The 23627-nt window shown below is 40.9% G+C and overlaps 1 protein-coding gene across 1 annotated transcript in view; it reads left to right on the top strand.

The window, feature by feature from the left end:
• The window catches only part of LOC146658749 (zinc finger protein 236), a 52021-nt gene that overhangs the window by 21161 nt on the left and 7233 nt on the right, over positions 1-23627 (top strand). The window contains exons 11-31 of the mRNA XM_085422475.1: positions 134-337; positions 438-570; positions 1995-2255; positions 2362-2582; positions 3453-3554; positions 5938-6080; positions 6827-6930; positions 8667-8818; positions 9062-9238; positions 9492-9795; positions 10465-10568; positions 11230-11673; positions 12586-12731; positions 13132-13363; positions 13458-13643; positions 14523-14681; positions 17214-17371; positions 17520-17648; positions 17772-17960; positions 19952-20081; positions 22930-23103. Coding sequence (XP_085278601.1) covers positions 134-337; positions 438-570; positions 1995-2255; positions 2362-2582; positions 3453-3554; positions 5938-6080; positions 6827-6930; positions 8667-8818; positions 9062-9238; positions 9492-9795; positions 10465-10568; positions 11230-11673; positions 12586-12731; positions 13132-13363; positions 13458-13643; positions 14523-14681; positions 17214-17371; positions 17520-17648; positions 17772-17960; positions 19952-20081; positions 22930-23103 — 3852 coding nt within the window. The remainder of the gene's footprint in view (positions 1-133; positions 338-437; positions 571-1994; positions 2256-2361; positions 2583-3452; positions 3555-5937; positions 6081-6826; positions 6931-8666; positions 8819-9061; positions 9239-9491; positions 9796-10464; positions 10569-11229; positions 11674-12585; positions 12732-13131; positions 13364-13457; positions 13644-14522; positions 14682-17213; positions 17372-17519; positions 17649-17771; positions 17961-19951; positions 20082-22929; positions 23104-23627) is intronic.

A 23627-nucleotide genomic window follows, 5' to 3' on the forward strand; every position in this document is an offset into this window, starting at 1 on the left:
AGTTAATAACTTTAAAACCTCTATGTGAGTTTAGATTTTCATTTTATTTTATTTTTCTGTTGTTGTTTAGAAAAAGTTATTCTCTAAATATAAATTTTCCAAAACATCTATTTTTTTCCCTGACTTGTTCTAGGTGTGAGGCCTTTCCCCTGCCCTCACTGCGACAAGATCTTTCGTACGTCGGGACACAGGAAAACACACATCGCTTCTCACTTCAAAAGCTTGCAGCAGAAGAAGCATAAATTTCCACGGAAAGCAAACAAAGCCAAAGTGTCCAAAAGCAACCTACCGCTACCAGATATCCCCTTGCAGGAACCCATCCTCATCACTGACTTTGGTAAGAGGGCATGGTGACAGGCACACATATTGGGCGATGCTGCATTATTTTCACCACACAGAAGGCTAGCTGTTGTAAGCTCACGTGTTGTTTTTAACAGGTCTCATCCCATCCCAAAACCCCCGCCTGGCTTTTCAACAGTACCTGGATGTTGTGGCCAATGACCGGCCATACAAGTGCCAGTTCTGCAGTAAAGCCTATAAGAAGTCAAGTCACCTTAAACAGCATGTCAGGTAAAGCTTCTATGTAATAGTGATGTTTCAGTGCATAGTCTCAAAGAGCGAGAACACAATGGCTTTTTGAGGGCCAGTGCAAGTGTTTTTTTTCATAATCTGTTGCTACTTGCTAGTTTCTTTTTAGAATACAACACAGGTGAAGAGAATTATGGTCAGGATAACCACGTATGTTGAAGGCTGGAGGTGAGAAGAGCAGAACAGAGGAGGCATCACTGACAATAGATCTGACATTTAACAAGTCAGATACTGAATGACAGGAGGACACCACAGGCCATCAAAAGAGGAGACATCTTTGGTTCTGAAATTAGTTTTTGGCAGGATCCACATTGTCAACCCGTTTTTAATGGTCCTCTAGGGATAAACCTTAAAAGTGGAAATAACCTGCAATTTGAATATTTTTCCCCCAAATAACAAAGTTTAGCAAACGCTTGACTTTTTAGATTTGCGTCTAACACGAAATGATTTCACACTGAAGTCAGCAGAGCAGCGTGTCCCACAAATCCTTTCATAGCTGATCTTATAATGTTAGTCTACATAATCATATCAGAGAAGTATTAACAAGTGTGTACCGCTTAGCAAGGTTTCATTTTGCTTGTCTTAAGCTCATCTGCAGACAGAAGGAAGGAGAAACAGTGGAACAGATTAGAGGGAGTTGGAGGTTTGTTGACAGACATAATGAATTTGGTGAGAATGAAATAAATGAGATTGAATTCATGCAAGAGAAGAAAGAGAGTGTGAAGGGGAAGTACAGAAGAGTTGAAAAAGAGAAATAGCTATATTCAGCAAACCCACTTCAACCTGTAAATATATATATACTCTTAATCCTTTTCCCCCCCAATTTATTTGCTTGTTTTACACCGCACATGGCTGAACTTTATTAACCTTGTTTCAAATGACCCTGTCATTTATGGATGGAGAGCAATAAGTGGTCTAATCACTCAGCTGCTCTGCTCTGTGTATCTCTGTTGAACTTTCTAGCCAATCTTTATGACAGAAATCTAGTCATTTGTCTTTGAGGATAATGATAAATAATGATGCTGCCATGTGTGTAGTGCCTTTTTAATGGCTGGTGCCTCATTATTCTTGTTTTCTGGCAGATTTTGAGTTCTAACTTGTAATGCAAGCTGAGGATCTATGTCTGCCTACCCCTACTGACAGTGCCCTTGAATTACCCATGAACCTGTACTGATACTTAAAAAATTTAGTGAATTTGATTCAAGTTCACCAAGTAATATATCATCCTGACAGGTCATGCTGGACCATGCATAGTGATTTTCCACCTTGTACTAAGGATATACCAATGAATTCTGTTCCTTAGTATTGGCAGCATTCCTCAAAAACTCATCTACAGCAGTGTGCTAGTACCTTTTAGGCTGCTTGATGTCCCAATACACACTGAACCTGTTTTTGAATGTTGCCAGGTCTCATACAGGAGAAAGGCCCTACAAGTGTGTCCAGTGCAGTCGCAGTTTTGCCTCCTCGGGAGTCCTCAAAGCTCACATCCGAACACATTCGGGGCTAAAGGCATACAGGTGTTGTATGTGCGACACAACGTTCACCACCAGCGGCAGCTTAAGGCGCCACATGACCACTCACAGTGACCTGCGACCTTACATGTGCCCCTACTGCCAGAAGACCTTTAAGTCATCACCTAACTGTAGGAAACACATGAAGACGCACAGGTCTGATTTCTGACAGTCTGCTTTTTCACAGATGGATTGGACTGTTTACAGGGATGTTGTTGTGCTCTGTGAATGTATCAATCAGAGCTATGTCCTGTCAAACCAGGTATGAACTGGCCCAGCAGCTACAACCCCAGTCAGGAGAAGACCCCCTGGGAGCTGGCACTGTAGCCCATGACATGCAAGTGGAAATAGAGGGTGACACTCTCCAGCAAGCCCCGGCTGAAACAGCAGAGCAGCAGAGCATGCTGGGACTGAGCCAGACAGAGGTTGTAAATGGAGGCCAGCAAGTGACACTGGACGCAAACCTGACTGTACAAGGAGAAGGTAAGAGCAACTGAATTCATGTCATATTATATAATGGAATATGTGCAAGTTGTGAAAGATTCAGTAGAACTCGTGAAAGCTGTAACACTGAAACCTCATTTTGCAGAGAAAGCGTAGCATTAAATTACCAAATTCTTCCAAAAACTCTGTGACTCACCTTCAAGAAAGTTTTCTGAGGTAATCTGTGCGTTGTGTGAGTTAAGTTTCATTGCACTGAAAACTTTCAGTTTTCTTAAACGTGTCAGAGAGCAGAATAACTTCAATGTACCTCCCCATCGTCTCCATCTGTTTGCTCTGTAGACCAACACATATGGTTTCACGCAGTATAGCTCAGCACACAGCCTCCAGAGCTTTAGCACTCCAAGGATAGTAATAGAATGATTAGTAATCCCTCTCTAAGGTCCAGGATCTGGTCCCTTAAAGTAAATTGAAAGTCATCTCCAGAAAGAAGCAGCTCAGCCTAGCTGACATCTGAAAACTCTCTAGATTTAAAATGTACATCATGTAGTCAGGTTCCATAATCTTGACCTCAGCTCTCTATATTTGATAAGACTTCATTAATATACAGAAAGCAAATCTACTTTGCATTTAAAGAAGGTACACTGCTAAAAATAAAGTGTAGCTTACAGTATTTTAATATGATACTTATAAATAAATATTGTCACACATAACACACAGTTATTTTTGTTATTCTAAAAATGTTCTGTGCATGTAACTGTGCATGGTGAGCTGTGTTAGTTAGGGAATCTGCAATGTAACTTGCTTTTTTAACCTCAATTGAAAGTTTAACAGTGGAAATATTGTTCTACTGTTTGTTTCTGTGAGCACTAACTAACTTGTTGCTTTGCATCTCTTTCTTTGTCGTGACAGACTCATATGTGACTACCCAGCATGCTTTGCCTCAGAATATCAGCCAGTTTGAGACACCAGCACTTCCTCAGTCTTCGTTTGACCAGCAAGCTCTAACACAAGGTATAAACATAGCATGTGTGGGCTGTTATGTGACAAAGATAACATGGTATGTTTATTTGCTATATCGTCTGTGCAAAACACAGGTTCACTGTTTCAGAATTCAAGAACCAGTAATATATGAAGAGTAGTAGTAACTCGTGCATAGTACCTTTAGTTATATGCACGCTTTCTGTTATAAGGCTTAACTAACAAAGTGTAGGTATTGGCCATATTAGTTATGAAATCTCTTATTTTGAATTAATACCAAAGGAAATCAGTCACACATAAATAGAATTGGTGGAATAACCCTTACTTCAGCTTCACAAAGGTCCCAAATGACAGAGCGATCGTGGGAGAAAGGAAGACTCTTTACAATTCCCACAACAAACCGAGCAACAGTTAATTTCATCAAACTATATATACCCTCTACCAATGTATCTGGTATCTCCATATGTCTTTTGAAATCAGTGTGTTCTCAAACATTTTTCTTCTTCTTCTTGCACTAACTCACCATGGCGGCTGACTGCTGTTGCCAGCCAGCTTCCTTTGAGATCAGCATCAAACATCTGTGAGGCAAACTGAACTTTTCAATTCTGTGAGGAGGTTCTCTGGGAGAAGCCCTGTATTTCTTGCTACTTTATATATGTGTTGTTTACAGTAACTACACTGTGGTTGATTGAAGGTTGATTTAAGGTTCACACACTGTTTCTGCTGCACATTTGGTGGCTCTTAAAAGTGTCACATAAAGAATGTGCCCACACTGCCACTTTATTAACGCTACAGTCACACTAGAGAAAACATTGATTGAGGTCGCGGCGCGAACAAAAACATTGTGATCGGATACTTTAAGGCAGCGGTCCCCAACCTTTTTTCGCCACAGACCAGTTTATGCCCGACAATATTTTCACGGACCGGCCTTTAAGGTGTCACAGATAAATACAACAAAATAAAACTAGTACCAGTACCGAAAAAAAGAAGATTTATTCATAACACACGTGAAAAGACCCAGAAAAACCGAGTTAACGATCAAAACGATAACAAAATAACGCTGAAAACCGATAAAAACCCTGAAAACTATACATTTCACACCTGAGCCTCAACTCTCGCGGCCCGGTACCAAATGACTCACGGACCGGCCGAGGCCCAGGGGTTGGGGACCGCTGTTTTAGATCATATCAGTGCTTTTTACATGAATGCAAACATGTACACATCTGCCTTTACATGGTTAAGTAACTTTGTGACATGCTGAAGTTGGATTGGAGATGAGAAATCAGAAATGGAAGAGGAAAAAAATCAAACAATTTATTGTCTTTTTACTGGTGCTCCCCGGGCCTCGGACCAGGGATTGGGGACCGCTGCTCTAAGGAGCTTGGAAAGAAAAGCGTCTGGACTTCTTCAAGTTGCTTGAAGACGTTTCACCTCTCATCCGAGAAGCTTCTTCAGTTCTAGGGTCAAATGGTGGAGAGTCCCAGATTTAAAGCCCGGGGGGGGGGGGGGGGGGGTGTGTACAATGATCTGTTGCTGTCTGCACAAATGCAAATTCACATTAGCTACTTACATTCAGAGTCCAGCCAGGGCATCATAGATTTGGAACATCTGTCTGCTTTTATAAATTAGATTAAATTACTTGCAAACCTTTGCGATTCTGTCCAAGGGTGATTGTAGCCGATCTCCAGATGGGAGACAGACTGCTTTCCTTCAGGCAACCCGTGCAATCGCCTCAAACTGCATGCATGAATGCAAAAACAATTCAAGACAGTCACCTTGTGTTCTTTTAGCCAGTGCAATAATTGCAGAATATTCTTGTAACAGCCTCTAGGGTGTACATCACACAGCATCAGTTCAGCTTTAATTATGTAGCATGGCAACTGTTATCTCAAGGGAAGCTTTACATTGTAATGTAAAGACCTCCCAGTATTATAAAGGTAACCTAGAGGTCCCCAATGAGCAGGCGCTTTGCAGTAGTGAGGGGGAAAAACACTTTTATCAGGAAGAAGTGGAAAAAAAGCAAAGAGAGAAGAAGAGCACAGATAAACAAACAATACCAGCTATAACAATAAAACACCTTTCTGCTGCAGGCTGAAATCCCAGGGGCGGTCTGACACTTTGGAAGACTGATAGTGTTGAGTTCAGCTTTTTTTTTTTTTTAAATCAATAAAAGCCATCCTCCCTGATGGCTGATATTGTGCTGTGTAATGCAGATCTTAGACACTTTTTCAGATTTCATAGATTCCTATTATTATTCCTATTATGTTTTTAGTTGAAAAAAAGTGAAACATGTCTTGTGTTTGGGGTTTTTTTTTTTTGTTTTTTTCAGGTAGACCCAATATTGCTGTCAGCCAGAGGTTAGATCTTTGGATTTGACTATAAACAAGACTGATTATTCTCGTCTGACTCCATCTAGGCTTCACCATCACTGAAACAAGCTACAATCAGTCCCAGTTCTCCACAGTCCAGCAGCTGCAGGACTCCAGCACCCTGGAGTCTCAGGCCCTTTCATCCAGCTATCACCCTCCAAATCTGCTTCATGTCCCACCTGCTGAGGTGGTAAGTTATGAGTAGCTTTCCTTCTTTCATTTTAAATACATCATTACATTTTCATTAGTGTGCAACCACCTGAAACTAAAAATCGTGTTTTCACTGGGTTCAAATTAGCCCACTGGATCTGATATACAGGGAGTGCAGAATTATTAGGCAAGTTGTATTTTTGAGGAATAATTTTATTATTGAACAACAACCATGTTCTCAATGAACCCAAAAAACTCATTAATATCAAAGCTGAATGTTTTTGGAAGTAGTTTTTAGTTTGTTTTTAGTTTTAGCTATTTTAGGGGGATATCTGTGTGTGCAGGTGACTATTACTGTGCATAATTATTGGGCAACTTAACAAAAAAATATATATATACACATTTCAATTATTTATTTTTACCAGTGACACCAATATAACATCTCCACATTCACAAATATACATTTCTGACAATCAAAAACAAAACAAAAACAAATCAGCGACCAATATAGCCACCTTTCTTTGCAAGGACACTCAAAAGCCTGCCATCCATGGATTCTGTCAGTGTTTTGATCTGTTCACCATCAACATTGCGTGCAGCAGCAACCACAGCCTCCCAGACACTGTTCAGAGAGGTGTACTGTTTTCCCTCCTTGTATCTCTCTCTATCATGCATATGTTATGCATATACTAGTGTCAGTAACCTCATTTATTCCCTGTCCTTGAAAGTGCACATGTATTTGTATGTGTTTTAAGTTGAGCCAGTATTGATCTTTTTTTTATGCAGACGAATGGGCTTCTTCAGCAGAGCAGTCAAAACGACCTCCAGTTGCCTACAGAGACACAGGAGTACCAGGAAGACTGTGAAGACAACACTAAGAGAGCCTACAGGTGTGTGTGTTTCCATGTACCTATACGACTGTCTTAAGAAATGACTCCCACCTCTTTAGTGTTTAAATTACTATCTTTTAAAAACATCATTAGTTTGAATTACAGCTTCCACACTTCCTTGCCTGTCTGTGCACCCATATTTCTCAAAGGCAGGTTCTGCAGTTTGTCTTTGCTAAATTATTTCAGAAATCTGTCAGGATAGAGGTCACTAGCTGAGCTCTAGTCAGAGGTCTCCTCTCCAGTTTTCTCTGCTTAGGCCAGATGATTCGGGACATTCAGTGAGATTACCAAAGCTGTTCTTGTTATATTTGCTACAAGTGACTGTACTTTAAAGTAAATCTTTGCCCATTCTTATGTTGTCCACAATCTGCTCCCTCTATCATCATGACTCACCTCCTCCTGGATTGACTACCTTAAGGCTGATCCATTACAGAAGTGATCTCAACCGTACAATGAGCAGAACCTGGTTTACACCACAGCATTTGGCATTCAGACTGAAGAGTTCAATTTTTATCTCATCAAAGTAGAAAATGTGCCCTTGTGTTGTTTGAGAGCAGTTTTACAGACCACGGGTTATTCGAGGGTAGTGTCAGTCTGCTCATTCCACCATTTAGAGCTGATTTCTGCAGCACTTACGCCTGATGAGTCTGGGTGCTGCAGGTTTTCTGACATGATCATTGATCATAAACCTCTGCTAGGCTCTCCTGTCCTTTTTTCTTGATCTACAGTCTTGTTATTAATTTTGTGTCGCCTAAATCACCCAAACAATCTGTTTCCAGAGCCTAAAAAGATTAATGATATTAAGTGTTATAAGCAGTGACCTTGAGAAGGCAGATGGTTTATAACTTTGTCCTTAATAACCTTACCTAACTTTGTTATCAGTGTCTTTCAATTTAAACTTTTGCACAGATAAAGCAATAGTATTTACAGAGATTTATTCGCTCATGTGTCTCAGGCTTCTCATTATGTTGAAATGGATTGACATCATTTTTTGTCTACTTATTTTGCCTTATTTATGGATTTAACTGAAATGAAATTCAATATTATTGGTTTTCTAATTTATTTCTAGTTAGACAGTTGGTGACAGTTTGCTGTCTATCCATACAGTCCATAAAAACTGACCAGAGAATAGTTCAGTTTCTAAATAAATCTAAATACTTTAACTGCACTATGTGGATACTGCTACTGCTACTGGGCCAAACTCTTTTATATTCGAAAAGCTGAGCCTGTAGTTTGTACTAAATTATTCAGTTTAGCTCTGGCAGATGATGTAAAGGCTCACCTGACTGACGAGTGGTCTATCTTTAAAATACAGCCCAGGGCCTTTGCTTCATCATGACCTCTTCCTATGCCCTGCATTTCTTCTCTTTCTTTTATTATCATTATCAGATAATGCCTTATGCTTTTATGTGGTTTATGGTCATGTTTAAGAGAAGACTAACAGATGTTGCACAAAACCACCAGTTAAAATAAAACATGTTTGCGAAAGGCAAGCTGCTGTTTTCTTAAGCTGTCTTGTGTGTATGTCCTTTCTCTATTTCACAAATAACAAGGCAGTGTAGATCATACGTCCAGTGAAATATTGCTATGTTATTAAAAATGTAATAAAATAATTACATGTTAAGAATTGTTCCAATTCGCATAAATTACTCTCCCAGATCTGGTGAATAACAATAATTCATAAAGATTTACAGCGATTCATTCATTCATGTTGTTGCTGTTTTTTCCATCATCAGGTGCAGTTGGTGCAGTAAAGCCTTTAAAAAGTCAAGCCACTTGAAACAGCACGTGAGATCGCACACTGGGGAGAAACCATTCGGATGTAACCTCTGTGGACGAGCCTTTGTATCAGCTGGAGTACTCAAGTCCCATCTGAATACCCATACAGGTGAGCTCGAGGTCGAGTATGCCATGTTTCACAATGGCATCCTAATTTGCCTAAATTATCTACACTCTAGTCCTTCAAAAGTGGAATAAGTCTATGAACTAAACATACTAAACATGACATTGATTTCATTTTAATTTTTTAATTTGTAAGTCTTTTTCAGGGACTGGCAGTAACAGTAGTGACACCCTAGAGGCTGTCACAAGGATCACACAACACCTTACCTCTGTTCTGTCTTCCCAACAGGAGTGAAGCCCTTTAAGTGTAATGTTTGTGACGCCTCCTTCACCACAAATGGCAGCCTGAATCGCCACATGATCATTCACATCAAGTCTTTCAAATGCTCCATGTGTGATGAGAGCTTCCGGACCAGCCTGCTTTGTAAGAGGCATATGAAAAAGGAGCACGCCATGGACGATCAAAGTAAGCATTACTGCATTGAGTTATACTGTATTTATATTAAACTATATGGTCTCTCCATCTTACACTGTTATGCAGAGCTGTACATGCACCACTTTTCCTTCAGCGAAGAGTGCCACATTAATCAAGTACAACATACATTATATCAGGCTTCAGCTTGTCTGAGTGCATCTTTGTCTCAGTCCAAGCTGCCTTGCATCAAAAGAAAGTGTCAACCAAAGATAGAAAGTGAAAAAACTGACTCTGTTTATCACAGTTATAAGCCTGGAGTCAAGTCAAGATGTGGAAGAAGAGGAAAATGAAGAGGAAAGTGAACAAAAGACATCAAAGAGGAGGGGTATGGAAATTATCACGTTCACTGAAGAGCAGGCAGCCGAATTGGCGAAGGATCCCGGCGAGGAGGCCTCAGTTTCGGAGCGAATACTTTCCCAGTCGGCAGCTGAAAGAGATCGGATCAGTGAGATTAAAGACAAAGCCGTGGAGCTGGAAACCGAACCCAAGTTTGCCAACTGCTGCAATTACTGCCCCAAGAGCTTCAAGAAGCCCAGCGACCTCGTCAGGTAAATGTTGTGCTGCGTATATAAATTTAGAAGAAATTTGTTTGTCTGCAGTAGTCAAAGTCTGAATTGTGTGAGTGTTGATGGTTGGAGGCTTATAGGACTGTGGACCTTATTTAGTTTTACAGCACTTGTCTGAACTGAATAATGACACAGCATAATAGCATTAACATTGCTACTGTGTCCTCACACCCACAGTTGGGCTGTGAAAATGCAGTGGAGATTACATTAACCATCTAAAGGAAATAAGAAACAGCCTTAGATATAAATCATCAAGCTATAATTTAATGCATTAAGTAGATGTTGGATAGATTAACAACAAGCAATAGTTTATATGTATGAAGCCAAGGAAAACAAATCAAGGACATCAGAGAGGAGGTCAAAATAAATGCATTTTAAATCTCTTCAAATTCTGCTCCATGTTATTAAAACTGCACCACAAACACATTTTTTTCATGATCTTTTTCAGTTTCTCAGCTAAACAACTCACCAGAAAGATAAACTGTATGTCCATGGATGATAACCATTTGTATATATCTATTCATATTAGGGTGTGTCTTTACTTTATAATGCATTTAGTTTGTTTAAAAGAAATGTAATCATCACTTTGATATTCTCATGTGTCCTTGTGCTCTTGCAAGTATAACTATATCAATCCTTTTCAATGTCCAGACACATCAGGATCCACACAGGAGAGAGGCCTTACAAGTGTGACGAATGTGGGAAGAGTTTTACAGTGAAGTCGACCCTGGACTGCCACGTTAAAACACATACAGGTTAGTGGTTAATCAGTAGAATATGTTGCTGACTTGTTTGTGTCACCACAAACACCAACCTTACCTTAAAGAAGCTGACACAGTAAGATTGAGCTCTGTTAATTCCATTCGTTTTAGTAGACCTAGCTAGTCATATATTTGTATAACCCTTTTTTTCAAACACACAGTCAAGAATACATTCATACATAACATTAGGTTTTATAAAAATGGCTGTACATCGTAACAAGATGATGCAGTGCTTTAGTAATTTAAAATAAGAGCATGGACCAAAAAGGAGGCCAACTGCTGGAATACAGTCTCAGCAGATCGGCTTATACAGCTCATCTACTGAGACCTTGACATTTGTAGCCATTTAGATGTGATTAATAGCATCTTAAAATGCATTGTGAATTTTACAGGACAACGAGATCACTGAAAAGTGCACGCCTAAAGCAAGTTAATCAAGATAAGAGAAAAAAGAAAAAAAAAGTTTATTAAAAGTAGTAAAAGTTATTGGCTGACATTAAAGGTTTGACGTTTTTCTCTTTCTCAGATCAAAGAACCAAGACTAGATTCAAGATTCAAAATTCACATGCTGGTCAAAAATAAACCTGCGGTTTTTAAAGAGCAACGATTCATTTTCAGTTTGCCGCACATAACATCCTCTTTGTTTCTTATTCAGGTCAGAAGCTTTTCAGCTGTCATATGTGCAACACCTCCTTCTCTACAAAGGGGAGCCTGAAGGTGCACATGCGCCTCCACACCGGCTCCAAGCCCTTCAAGTGTCCCTTCTGCGAACTCCGCTTCAGAACTTCGGGTCACCGCAAAACACACATCCAGTGTCACTTCCGTCCAAATGGCGACGGCCGCAAATCCAAGCGTTCTTCCTCGTCCTCCAGTCAAGCCAGACAGGGTCAAGACCCAGCGACTGGGCAGGGTGTGGCTCCAAGTCAGGGGCAGCAGCCAACTGGATCAGAGGCTCTTCAGTCTGTGGGGCTGCTGCAAACACCCAGTGCTGACCCCAGCATTTACCTCCCAGCTAACCAGGTTCTCACAGGACAGTTTGACCAGAATCTACTGCAGTCAGGACTAGTAGGACAGGCCCTCCTGCCCGCCTCCATGTCAGGTAGGGATAATTAATGAGCCATTACTTTAATGCTGTAAAAGAGAGAATTGCAGCAAGAACAATGGTGTTTTGTTTATAACACACCTTTGATTTTAACTGACAGGTCCTAATGTTTTCAGTAAAGCACCATAAGAGCACGAAATGAGTGAAGACTGGTGCCCAAATTTCAATATCCAAGATATCACTGTGCAGTATTATTGACGACCCACTGGCAACACATTTCTTGTGAATGCCACAAAGAGTTACACATTCCTTGGTAGAAATGATAGGTGTACGATTAATGCACCAACAGTTGGTTGTTGTCAGCAGTTGTGACAGGAATGCCCCAGAGGATCATCATTTGTAGTCTCATTGCTTCATATTCAGTTGGCAACATCAAGGGCAAAAAAGGGTTGCACCGCGGCACCCGATGTCAAGCAGACAAAAACACGCCTTCATTGAAGCCCCAGCGCAGTGCGTGGTTGTTTTTGAAGGAAATCGGTCTTTATGTGATGAGAAAAGTCTATCAAAGCATCTCCAAACATTCACAGTGATCGAATAAAAGAAAAGGGAAACAACAAATGATGCAGGGACGACATTGTGATTATTAATTGGGTTTTTGGAGGAGCTCTGATTTCTAAATGCAGCACTGCAGTCAAACATTCGCTAAAATGTTTAAACGATTAGATTGATGAAGTCTGGCAACATATAAATTTACTTTTCCCACCCTTCACCTGGAGCAGGACAGTGGAGTATTCAGGATTCCCCCCCCCCCCCAACATAGAAAACTTTTAACTCACATTTTCCTGCTAAGAACTGTTATCCATTAACCGTTAATTATAGTCTTATTCGCGTGGTCCTAATCCTGTATTATTACATAGCTACTCTCCTGTCAAACATTTACATATGTTTGTGTCTGTGTGTGTGCCTCAGCTGCAGGAGACTTGACCGTGTCGCTCCCAGATGGCCTTACCACGCTGGACGGCATCCACTTGCAGCTGACGCCCGCCAACCTGGTGTGTCCCAACGTCCAGATCTCCGGCATCGACACCAGCAACATCAACAACATCACACTACAGGTTACACATCACCCCTGCCGAACTCTGTGTTATTATCCATATTACTATCCATGTCTAGCCAGCCTAATGTAGGTTGAGATGTGCTCCGAAGAAAACGTGTTTGAGTAATGGTTATTGAAATAGTGTAAGCTATTGAAGGGTGAGTGGTGGCAGGGTGGCAGTCATGCTTCTGAGTAATCGACAGGGAGGCACATCCTATAGTGATACAAGCTAGGAATGAGAACAGTGTCAGTCAACAAAGTCATACATAAAACTTTGAAAATGTTTAAAAGCATTGAAAGGAAATCTTATCATTACTTTATTCCATAATGTAAAAGAAAAGAAAATCCTAACATTGTTGCTGATTCCCCCACACATGCTCTCCTTCATTTTCAAGTTAAGTAATACTCTCTCCTTTCAGATCGATCCCGCCCTCCTGCAGCAGACTCTACAGCAAGGCGGCCTCCTCTCGCAGCCCCTGAGTGTCGATACAGGTCTGGTCTCCCACTCAGGGAGCCAGCTCATGTCTACAACTGACACCTCAGTGTCTGCCAACGTTGTCATCCACCCACTGACCAGCCTGGCCTTGCAGCCCTCCACTATCACACCTGCGCAGGTCACAATGGCTGGACTATCTGAGCAGGATGCTGCCAGTATGTATGACAGCTCTAAGTGAAAAAAACATACAGAGTGGCCACATTGTACTAGGAGGTCACCATCTGTGTTATGTTGCTGTGGGTTGTGCAGGTTCTCAGGACCTAAGCAATGTCATGGGCAGCTCTGCGCTAGTGGCAGGTGGCAACAGCGGTCAGGAGATCACCCTGACCATCAACAACTCCAGCCTGACACAAGCTCTCGCCCAAGTCCAGGCTTCAGCTGCTGGTTCTGGCACAGCAGGAGGAAATCCTCAGGAGATCACCCTCACCATATCAGGTAGAAACAAAAATATCAAATACCAAAAATATACAGCTCTGCTGAACATGTTTTTTAGTAAAGGCAGAAAGGGGCTATTGATAACAAACATGGGAAAATAATAATTTAAAAAAAGCTCTCAACTATCACTATTGATTTTCTCACTCAGGCAAACACACTAGCAGGCAAAGAGGAAAAAATGAAGCCAATAATAACTCAGAGCCATTTCACAAACCCAGATCTAAAGACACTCTATTAGAGGCCATTTTTCAGCTTTTGTATACACCATCAGCATCACCCATTTGGCTGTATCATCTGGGGATTTAAAGTTCATTGCATCAACAATGTGAAGGAGGGATGTAGCTGTATCACTAAGCCTGCTAAGTCTACTCAGCTCAGCTCAATCTCTCTTTCATTTCAGCTCTCTGACTTATTGTATCGTGATTGCAGTCTTTCAGATTAAAGCTTTAAGAAGCTATTCTCATTTCAAGTTTTTTATTTATGAATAAGTGTAGTTCCATCAAAAATAAGATTTTTTCCTGCCCAGGCAGCAGAAATTATTGGGCTGGAAATACATCGTCTTAAGAGAGAAAAATGTTATCAGTCATATTCTTCTTATTTTAGTGTGACAATATGTTTGGTTAATAAAAGTTAAGCACTTATTAAACTACACCGTATGTGGCATTGCATGGCATATTAATCATGTGTAAAACCTAATTCAATTAACCCTGAAGGAATTTTGTTGAGTTACTTTGTTTGAATCTTACTTTGTTACTTTGTTTGCGTTTGACCACCCTTCAAAATATGAACTACATTTCAGAAAACACTTAGCATCTTTATAATAGAAGCAAATAACCTCATGAAAATAATTAAAGCTCATGTTCTACAATACAATTGCAGGTCAGGATCTGCTCCCCCAGCCAAACAATCCCAGTGCCGCTGAGATGAACGGCAGCATCAGGCTAGCGTCACCGCTAAACGGCCAAACCACCAGTGCAACTCTGACCATCACCAATGACCACCTGCTACCTCAAAGCCCCGCCAATACTGGAAATGCTGGTAAGACTATACACGTCTTCTAACCGCGTGTGATAAGAGAGTTGCATTCTTTCCAAACGATTTTTACAGCTTACTTCAAATATGCATCTGCATGTAATATTGCCCTGGTCATGAAAGACATGCATGACCAGAGAAGATCCTGAATTTGACTTGCACCTTCTTTCACAAAAGCCGTTTTTTCAAAAGCTAAACTACAGTAGCTGGCATGACTTGCAGACTTGCAGTTGCTCTCCATGATCTGAAAAAGATATGCCTGTTTATCAGACTCCTATAAAGGCTGTTATGTTTTTCCTCCACGTTGTTTACACTCTCTCAGCCCTGAAGCATCCCTTCTGTGCTGCTGCACGCACTCTTTCGTTCATCCTCTTATGACTTGCAACTGCCAACATTTTGTTTTCATTCACATTTTGTTCAGGATCCCAACAGATTTCCTTTGACTTTTTTTGTAATATGACAAGACTTTTGGGTTTCAGAGAAACTAAACTTTATTAGAAGTAGAGGGTTCTACTTCACCAGCACAAACTGTGAGAGGTCCCCCAACTGTGGAGAGATCAAAGTGCACGAGGAAAGCTGCCAGATAGATTTTCAAACCTGAGAAACCCTAATCGTCTGCCATGTCCAGATCACTCAAGAGATATTAAAAAATTGCTATGACAAAAATGAAGCTTGAACTTTTCTGCTCTCTAACAGGGAGCGTGCCAGAAAAATTGCAACTCAGGGTTGTGTTTTTATTTTTTTTATTTTTTCTCCAGACAAAAAGCTAAAGCAGGCTCGTCAATTGTTGCAATTGACTGTCAATGCTGCTGGATTCAAGTGTTTTGGAACCCCTCAATTCGAATGCTAGCAGCTAATTTTGACAGATGGTTAACACCTCTTTCTTTAGCTACCCACTTATGTCTGATTTTAGGGTTGCAGCTATCGATTGTTACTTTGACTGATTGACTAATTTGATAATAAATACTTTTGTCTTCTTAATAAGCATTAGTAAATATTCGAAAGAGAAAAAAAATTACAGGTCTTTCAAAATGAGCTGCTCATTGGTTTCCATGTTAGAAATTCCAGTGTTTTACAGTGCATACAGCATCTGTCAAAAAAAAGAAAAACAGCTTAACCCCGTGACCCTGTTTATATATATTTTTTTAAAGAAAATATTATATTAAATGCAAAAATATATAAATACTCTCAAGTCAAATAAAAAAGATATATATGCAATATAAACAAAGGCATAAACATTTATCTTAATTTTGTTATTTTGGAAAGATTTCTGACATTAGTAGGAGGTAAAAAGAGTTCTGAAAGTGAAGATTTTTGTGGCGTTTGTATCTGTGAGTTTTTATGCTGTGCAAGTTCAAGTGTACAACTGAATGAGTGAGTTTGTGCCTTTAAAACCTAACAACGCTGAGGTCAGTGGGGTTTTACTGGCTTTGATCTGAAAAAGGTAGAAAAATAAAATAAAATGTAAAAATGAAAGCCTTGAAATAAATATGGTCCAGTACATACTGGTTTAGACTCACCCCTGTTCACCTCCATGTAAAATAGGACAAGCAGTACAATTTAAACATATTATCAAACTGAATTAGCAGTTTATCAGCATACTTTAATACAACTTCTGGAAGCTTGAATAACTACTTTATAGTTATGAAGTCCAGTCTGTCAGAGAGCTGGTCACCTAGAAGCCTAATCAAATTTTCAGTCTCATCTATATCTCTTCATTACCTTCCACTTAACTCAAGTGGAAAGAAAAATAATAATAATAATGTTCCCACAGCTTCTCTGAGACACACAGAGCATCTTTGATTTTGTTGCTTTGGCTAAAACCTTCCTGTCACTCTGTCTGCAGACACGGTCCAACCCGTGATTTGACTGAGAAACTGTATTTTTATTCAAACCAAATATTGTCTAGTTTTGTGCGTCTCTAATGCAATATCCTCCCAAACCTAATGAATCTGCCAGTGTTAGTTTCAGTCAGAGAGCAAAGCACCAAAAGAGCTGTGGTTGCCAGCCCAAACCCTCATCTGTCTCAGGTGTCCCAGATTTGTGTGAGAGGATACTTGTCAAAAGACTGTTCTTTAAAACGTGGAGTGAAATTATCCTTCATTCTGGCCAGCCAGAGATATGATTTCATAGACCCAACAGGAAATGAAAACTGCTCTGATAAGGCAGTATGAGAGGCGAGGTTAGTGAATGTAAGTGGGCTAAGACTGCAGCTTTCCGTTGTCACAGACAGCCAGAGTTTTACGCCGGATTCTCTCCCTGACGTAACCCCAAAGGGGATTTTTGTCTGTAATTGAACCAGTGACCCTTCATTTGCCAAGAACATTTGTTAACCACTACACCAATGGAGACACTAATATTGCAAAAAGGTTTTGTGGATAAGTGAAAAATGAGCTTTTTTATGGCATCCAGGTCTGTTGTGTCTAAGAGGATAATGTTCATTTAAACACAGTTTCTTTGTATGTCTGCATTTTGCGCACAGTTGCTGGTGGCATAAACCAGCTGGGTATTAACCTTTTAACCACTCTCTCCTGTCAGTCACCAGTCTGCCACCAAGCACCACCCTGTCTCACACTGCTGCCTCCCAGAGCCTAGTGATGTCACCAGGAACTGTGGCCAGTGATGGCAGCGTCACACTAACCCTTGCAGATGCTCAGGGCATGCTGGATGGCGTCACCTTAAACCTCAATACACAGGTATAAAAAAAACCCCAAATGTCCAGCACAATTTACAGACTGTAGTAGCTGCTATTTTGCATTATTACTAATTTAACATGACAATCAAAATGTGTCAGACATGAGTTATGTCATGAAGCGCTTTTTCAATGTATATTTTGTTTTTTAGGGTCAGACTTTCCCTGCAGTACTGAATGATTCTGGCCTAACAGGACAGCCAGGGACCACAGGCCAGCAGGTCATACTGGTTAGCCACCAGTCCCAGTCCGCAAATGGAGCAACAGACAATGGATATACTGTAAGTATATTTGTTTTGCTTGCTTCACCAATCCAGGGGAAGAGCTCAAAGAGTGCCTGTCAGCTGATGTTTATACCATCACCATTATGCATTGTAAGCTCTTTGTCTTTGTGCGTGCTTCAGATTTCCACTGATAAGGGTGGGAAAGAGCTCCAGGTGGATACTGATAACCGAAATCAGTGTTTCTACTGTAATCAAGTGTGCCAGAATGCCAATACACTGCGACGTCACTGCAGACAGGCTCACGGCAAGGACCGCTGTCATGTCTGCAGCCTCTGTAGAAAGGCCTTCAAGCGAGCTACACACCTGAAAGTAAGAACTTATACAGACACAGCCTGTTGAAAAATTGTTTTAAATCTAAGCTGCTGAGAGCATTTATCTAAATCATCCAGCTATTGGAATACAGGAAAAAAAACCCTGCTTTTTATATAAAGACATAGAAATGATAAATGACCCTCTTTAGGTTTTATTAAAGCAGTATGTCAACTTGCATGGCACGGTTTGTTTTTTTATTTTATTTTTATTAGTCAGTGCCTCTACCTTAGGTGTGAAAGTTATAGATTTGAAGACTGTAAGAAAAGTAGCTTCACATTTTAATGCATCAAAAAACTCAATACAGCACAGCCTGTGTACGGGTAAATCTTCAAGTTGCAGTCCCTGTCACTTTTAACTACACAACAAAGCAATCAGACTGTGAAGGAGCGTGCATGCTTCTCTTTGCCACTGACCCTCTTCACAGTCAAGCACACAAATGCCAGGGAGAAGGAAGACACAGCTCTGTACTCAAGCCCTCTTCCTGCTATTTTTCGTCTTTCTTCTCAAAGGCCACAAAGTGAAAGCCCTTTTTTTTCTGTAAATGTGCCCCAGTGCGTTGAACAGTAACTGTCTCCCATGAATGTAGTGCGGTGGAGATTAATTGCTGTCACACAGAGAGCGGCTGACCTCTTTCCACATCCCTGAGACTCTTTATTAGTCTACAACCAGAAGTTGGATGTTGACGGGTTTTTTAAAATGAATTAGTCCTGCAGTTATTTTTCATTTTTCCTGTTGGACCCCAGATAATGATTTGGCTTTTTTAATTACAGCCAGACATCCAAAAACTTTAGCTTCATAATATACTGAAAAAATTAACTGCACACTTACAGAATACCCAATCCGTTTTTGCTTCAAAGCAAATTCCTCCGGAAATATCAGGAATACAGATACATTAATAATGTGGTACAATTGTACAGTAGTCCACTGTCATAAATCACTGGAGCTTTTTAAGCTGCAATAGAATATTTACCTCAATTAATATATAATAACTCACTGCCTTTTTTGCCAAAAGTTAAGGAGGTGTCTTTTGTGTGTATATCAGAGATAAATCTACAGCCAGGATAGCTTACAGTGTAGAAATGGGAGACTGACTAGCCTAGCTCACGCCAGATGCAACAAAATCACCCTATCAGTTATTCAGTGTACACCATAGTGTGTTTTTTGTCAGCTCTTTTACTTTTGTTGCTATGATACTAGATAGTCACAGAATAAAAGTGTCACTGCTTAACTGTTAGAGCCACAGTGAACAAAATGTTCCTCCAAACATTATTTTTCATATCAGCAATGTAGTGTACTTGCAACCCAGTATCGTGATAGCCTCGAATTTCATTTGCTACATGTATGAATATTCAGAGGGCTGCACTATTGACTTCTACTTCATTAGAGTTTAGCATTTGTACAGCTAGGATGTAATAGCTGGTCAGTGTTGGTTACTTGGAAAACTGAGTACAAAGTGTTAGCATAAGTAGTGTTAGATTTCCTTGATAATACAAAAAAGCACTACCACGGTACTAAAACTAGCTTAAAATGTTGTCTGATAATAGTAATATATAAATAGAACGTGGAGCACAGAAATGTGAGAGGTAATATATCTTCAGTAATTCAGAAACGATGACTACCTTACATAGATTTATGTCATTGAGATCAGTACTCCTGATCAACACTGATCTTAATAAACATTTACTGAGATGAGCATATTTTTATTAATCCTTTATTTATCCAGGTAAAAAATCTCATTGAGATTAAAAATCTCATTTCCAAGAGAGACCTGGCAGTATATTAATACTGGGTGTAATTAATCTCCTTGTGTTGTCAAAGCAGCCCTAATTCTCTGTGACAAGGTCAAAGGATGCTGCTAATTTCTTTGAGGAATACAAATACAAATGATGAAATACAAATATTTGTGCAGGTTTTTCGCACTGATGCTGTGAGCGCCTGTCTGCTGAGGACAGAGTTAGACTGTAACTGTAAACTCATTTTATCTGCAGGAACATAAACGAGTGCACCAGCCGGGCCCGTCACCCAGCTCCCAGAAGCCCAGAGTCTTCAGTTGTTCCTCCTGCGTAAAAGCCTTCGCCAAGCGCAGTCAGCTGGAGAGACACAATCGAACGCACACAGGTGACAAAACACTGTCGTTCATTATAGTTTAAAATCCCAAACCCTAATCTGACAGTAGATGTAAAAGGCTGAGATGGTTTGGACATGTTCAGAGGAGGGGTGGTAGATAAGAGGAAAGAGTCTGCTATTGTTTTAGAAATACAAACGACCGTGTATTTTCTTTAATATTAACATCATTTCAAAGCTTGAAGACTTATTTATTTTTCGACATAATCGCCATTTTGGTCGATTTTTAAACGCTGTGGCAGTTTTATAATACCCATGTCATACCCGCTTGCTGCCACTGTAGCAGAATCGCCTTCCGGACAAATGTTCTTTCAACCTTGGCAACATGTTGTAGTCACTGGGTTGTAGTACAGGCCGTTTAAAAAAAAAAAAAAAAAAAGTAATATGTAATAAATAGTGTTGTGTATATACAGTTGAGTTATTGCCCATAGGATTGGTATTGCACAGTGGTGGTCCATAGAGGAAGTGGGAAGAAAAAAAAAAAATTGGGGGGGTCAGTTATGGCTTTGGGAAAGAAACTGTTTTTGAGTCTGTGGGTTTTTGTGCTGATGCACCTGTAGCGCAGGCTGAACATGTTGAAACCAGGGTGGGAGCTGTCCTTGATAATGTTTGCTGCTCTGCTGAGGCTGCGGGAGGAATAAATGTCCATCAGGGAGGGGAGAGGGCAGCCGATCATCTTCTGTGCTGTCTTGACCACACTCTGAAGCCTCACTCTATCCGCCTTGGTGCAGCTGCCGTACCATACCGTGATGCAGTAGGTTAGCAGGCTCTCAATGGACGAGCGGTAAAAGGTCAGCAGCAGGTTGGAGTTCAGCTTGTACTTCCTGTGGACTCTCAGGAAGTGCAGCCGCTGTTGGGCCCTCTTGACGACCGCTGAGATATTGTCTGTCCAGGAGATGTCAGCAGAGATGAGGACACCAAGGAACCGGAAGGTGTGGACCCTCTCCACACACTCCCCATTGATGTAAAGGGGGGCCAAGTCAGTGCTGTGTCTCCTGAAGTCAACAATGAGCTCTTTGGTTTTCTTAGTGTTCAGTGCCAGGTTGTTTTCTGAACACCATGCTGCAAGCTTCAGGACTTCCTCTCTGTACTCTGCCTCGTCTCCCTTTGAGATGAGTCTGACTACCGTGGTGTCATCTGCAAACTTGATGATGAGAGTGTTGTTGTGGGTCGAACTGCAGTCGTGGGTGTAGAGAGAATACAGGAGGGGGCTCAGCACACAGCCCTGTGGGGAGCTGGTGCTCAGTGTGCGAGTGAAGGAGAGATGAGGGCCGAGTCTTACAGTCTGGGGCCGGTTTGTGAGAAAGTCCTTTATCCAGGCACATGTGAAAGGAGGGAGGCCAAGAGTGACCAGTTTGGTGATGAGGCTGTCCGGGATGATTGTATTAAAGGCTGAGCTGTAGTCCACGAAGAACATTCGGACGTAGTTCTGCCACTGCTCTAGGTGACTCAGCACAGCGTGGAGGGCTGTGGCGATGCTGACAGGTACTGTGAAACACTGGAAAAACTCAGACGGGCATTTCAGAACTGGAGAACAGGAATACTGAGCAAGGGCGTAAGCATTCTCCACGACACCGCGCGTCCACAAGTCGCCCGTCATAAATACACGGTTGTTTGTATTTCTAAAACAATAGGAGACCTTACTTTTGGGATTACCCTCGTACATTAACTCCTTTGTTGAGACTAATAATATGATTATTGAAAAAAAGTGGGATTTCAAGCAGTGTGTGTCATATTAAGCAGCTACAATCTTCCCCTTTCAGGCTCACTAATTCAAAAACTTATGCAAAGTTTATAAGCACATAAAAAACATATTTCTGTCCTATCTTTCATTGGATCTCTCTCTGCTGGGTTAGCTCATAATTTTGTGCTGCGGGGTTTGTTATGCTTTATCTTTTAGCAGAAAACCCCCCAGAAATGTTCCACTTCCCCTTTGCTCCCAGCTTACGACTGACGTTTGTCACTGCTTGTTATCTCATGCCTAGCTTAACAGACGTGACAGGCCCTGAAATGAAAAATGTTTGAGGAGAAGCGACTCTGGTTGTGTAGCCCTGAATTCCTTAGGAATAGGAGCTGTTTCTTTGGTTAGTTTTGTACAGCAAGTTAGTGCAAAGAGTTGTAGCTTAAGCATAAACAATGTAGGCATAGCTGCTTTGCCTGTGTGTCAGAAGATGTGAAATAAATTGTGTCTTGAGGGGAAAAAGAATATGATTTCTTTACATGGCCATTATCACAATAGCATCCAGCTGCTTCGGTTCAGCTGGATGCTGATTTGTTTGTTTCAGCAGGACACGGCATTAATACGTGAAGAGTTTTCTTACATCTGGCGTACTGAAGGGTCTGCATTTTAGATCCCAGTAACTGAACTGCAGGAGACTGCAGCATTAAAAACACTTGCTTTAGGTTCACCATCTCTCCTTAATGAAACCAGAAAATCACCACCTCTAAATGCACACTCCTACAGTAACAGTGACCTTTCAGCACCCTCATCAAGGACGCAGCGGGTTATGGCAGTTTAATTTCGACACCTAGAAAATTACTCACAAGAGGAAACATGTCAGGATTTGTGTGGCTTTTGTTTCCTACTCAGATTGTAGTACACTTTTGTTAATAACATAGCTTGTGAAAGCAGTTTGTGCACAATGCAGTTCACTTCACAGCTGCTTATTTACAGGAATAAAATCCTTATATCATTATCCATCAATGGGAGCGTTTTGTTCAGCTGTTTGTGAATCAGAGGAGAATCTTTACTAAGAATGTACACAGTATGTGTGAGTTTTTGAACATATTGGGGTAGCATCTGTTGATACTGATTAAACTGTGGGCCTGTGTGTTACTGCAGGTGAGCGGCCTTTCAAGTGCACTCAGTGTGACAAGGCCTTCAACCAGAAGAGCGCTCTGCAGGTCCACATGGTCAAACACACTGGAAAGAAGCCATTCAAGTGTGAGGTGTGCAACATCAGATTCACCCAGAAAAGCAACATGAAGCATCACATGAAGAGATCGCACGGCTACGGTAAGCGCCGGGTGTCACGGCACTAATTAGAAAAAAACCCGCATCTCTCTCCTGTTAGATTCTCTTTCAGTCAGAAAAAAAATGTTTCCAAGGTCATTGAGGAATTTAGCGCGTCACAAAAAAGTCTTTGTGTCTCTTAGTGTCAAGGTTACATTTCCTACACGGTGGGAATGGTGAACATTAAAAGGTGTCTCTGAGCGCTTAAATGATTGAAAAGCACTACAGGCTGTCCCCATTAGAAAAAACACACACCATCTCTCATCCTTGCATGTAGTATCTGTGGGGCTTCACTTCATGATCCTTCTCATTAAGAATGAGTTGTTAGAATGCCAACACTCAGTCTCATCAAACACACACACACACGTGCAGTCGCCTTCATCTTGCAGGCTTGGTGAAGCTTCACAGCAGGGGAGCTTTGCTGAGTGGTCCATCAGCTGTTCCCAGAAGCCTCCACTTTGATATCTATCATTGACATGAATGTTAATTTATTGTCTTTCAAAGTTTACCCCAAGACTAGGGATGGG

Source organism: Rhamphochromis longiceps, linkage group LG11 (assembly GCF_057381845.1).
Source record: "Rhamphochromis longiceps isolate RC_006_pf linkage group LG11, R_longiceps_female_GT1.1, whole genome shotgun sequence".
Lineage (NCBI taxonomy): Eukaryota > Metazoa > Chordata > Actinopteri > Cichliformes > Cichlidae > Rhamphochromis > Rhamphochromis longiceps.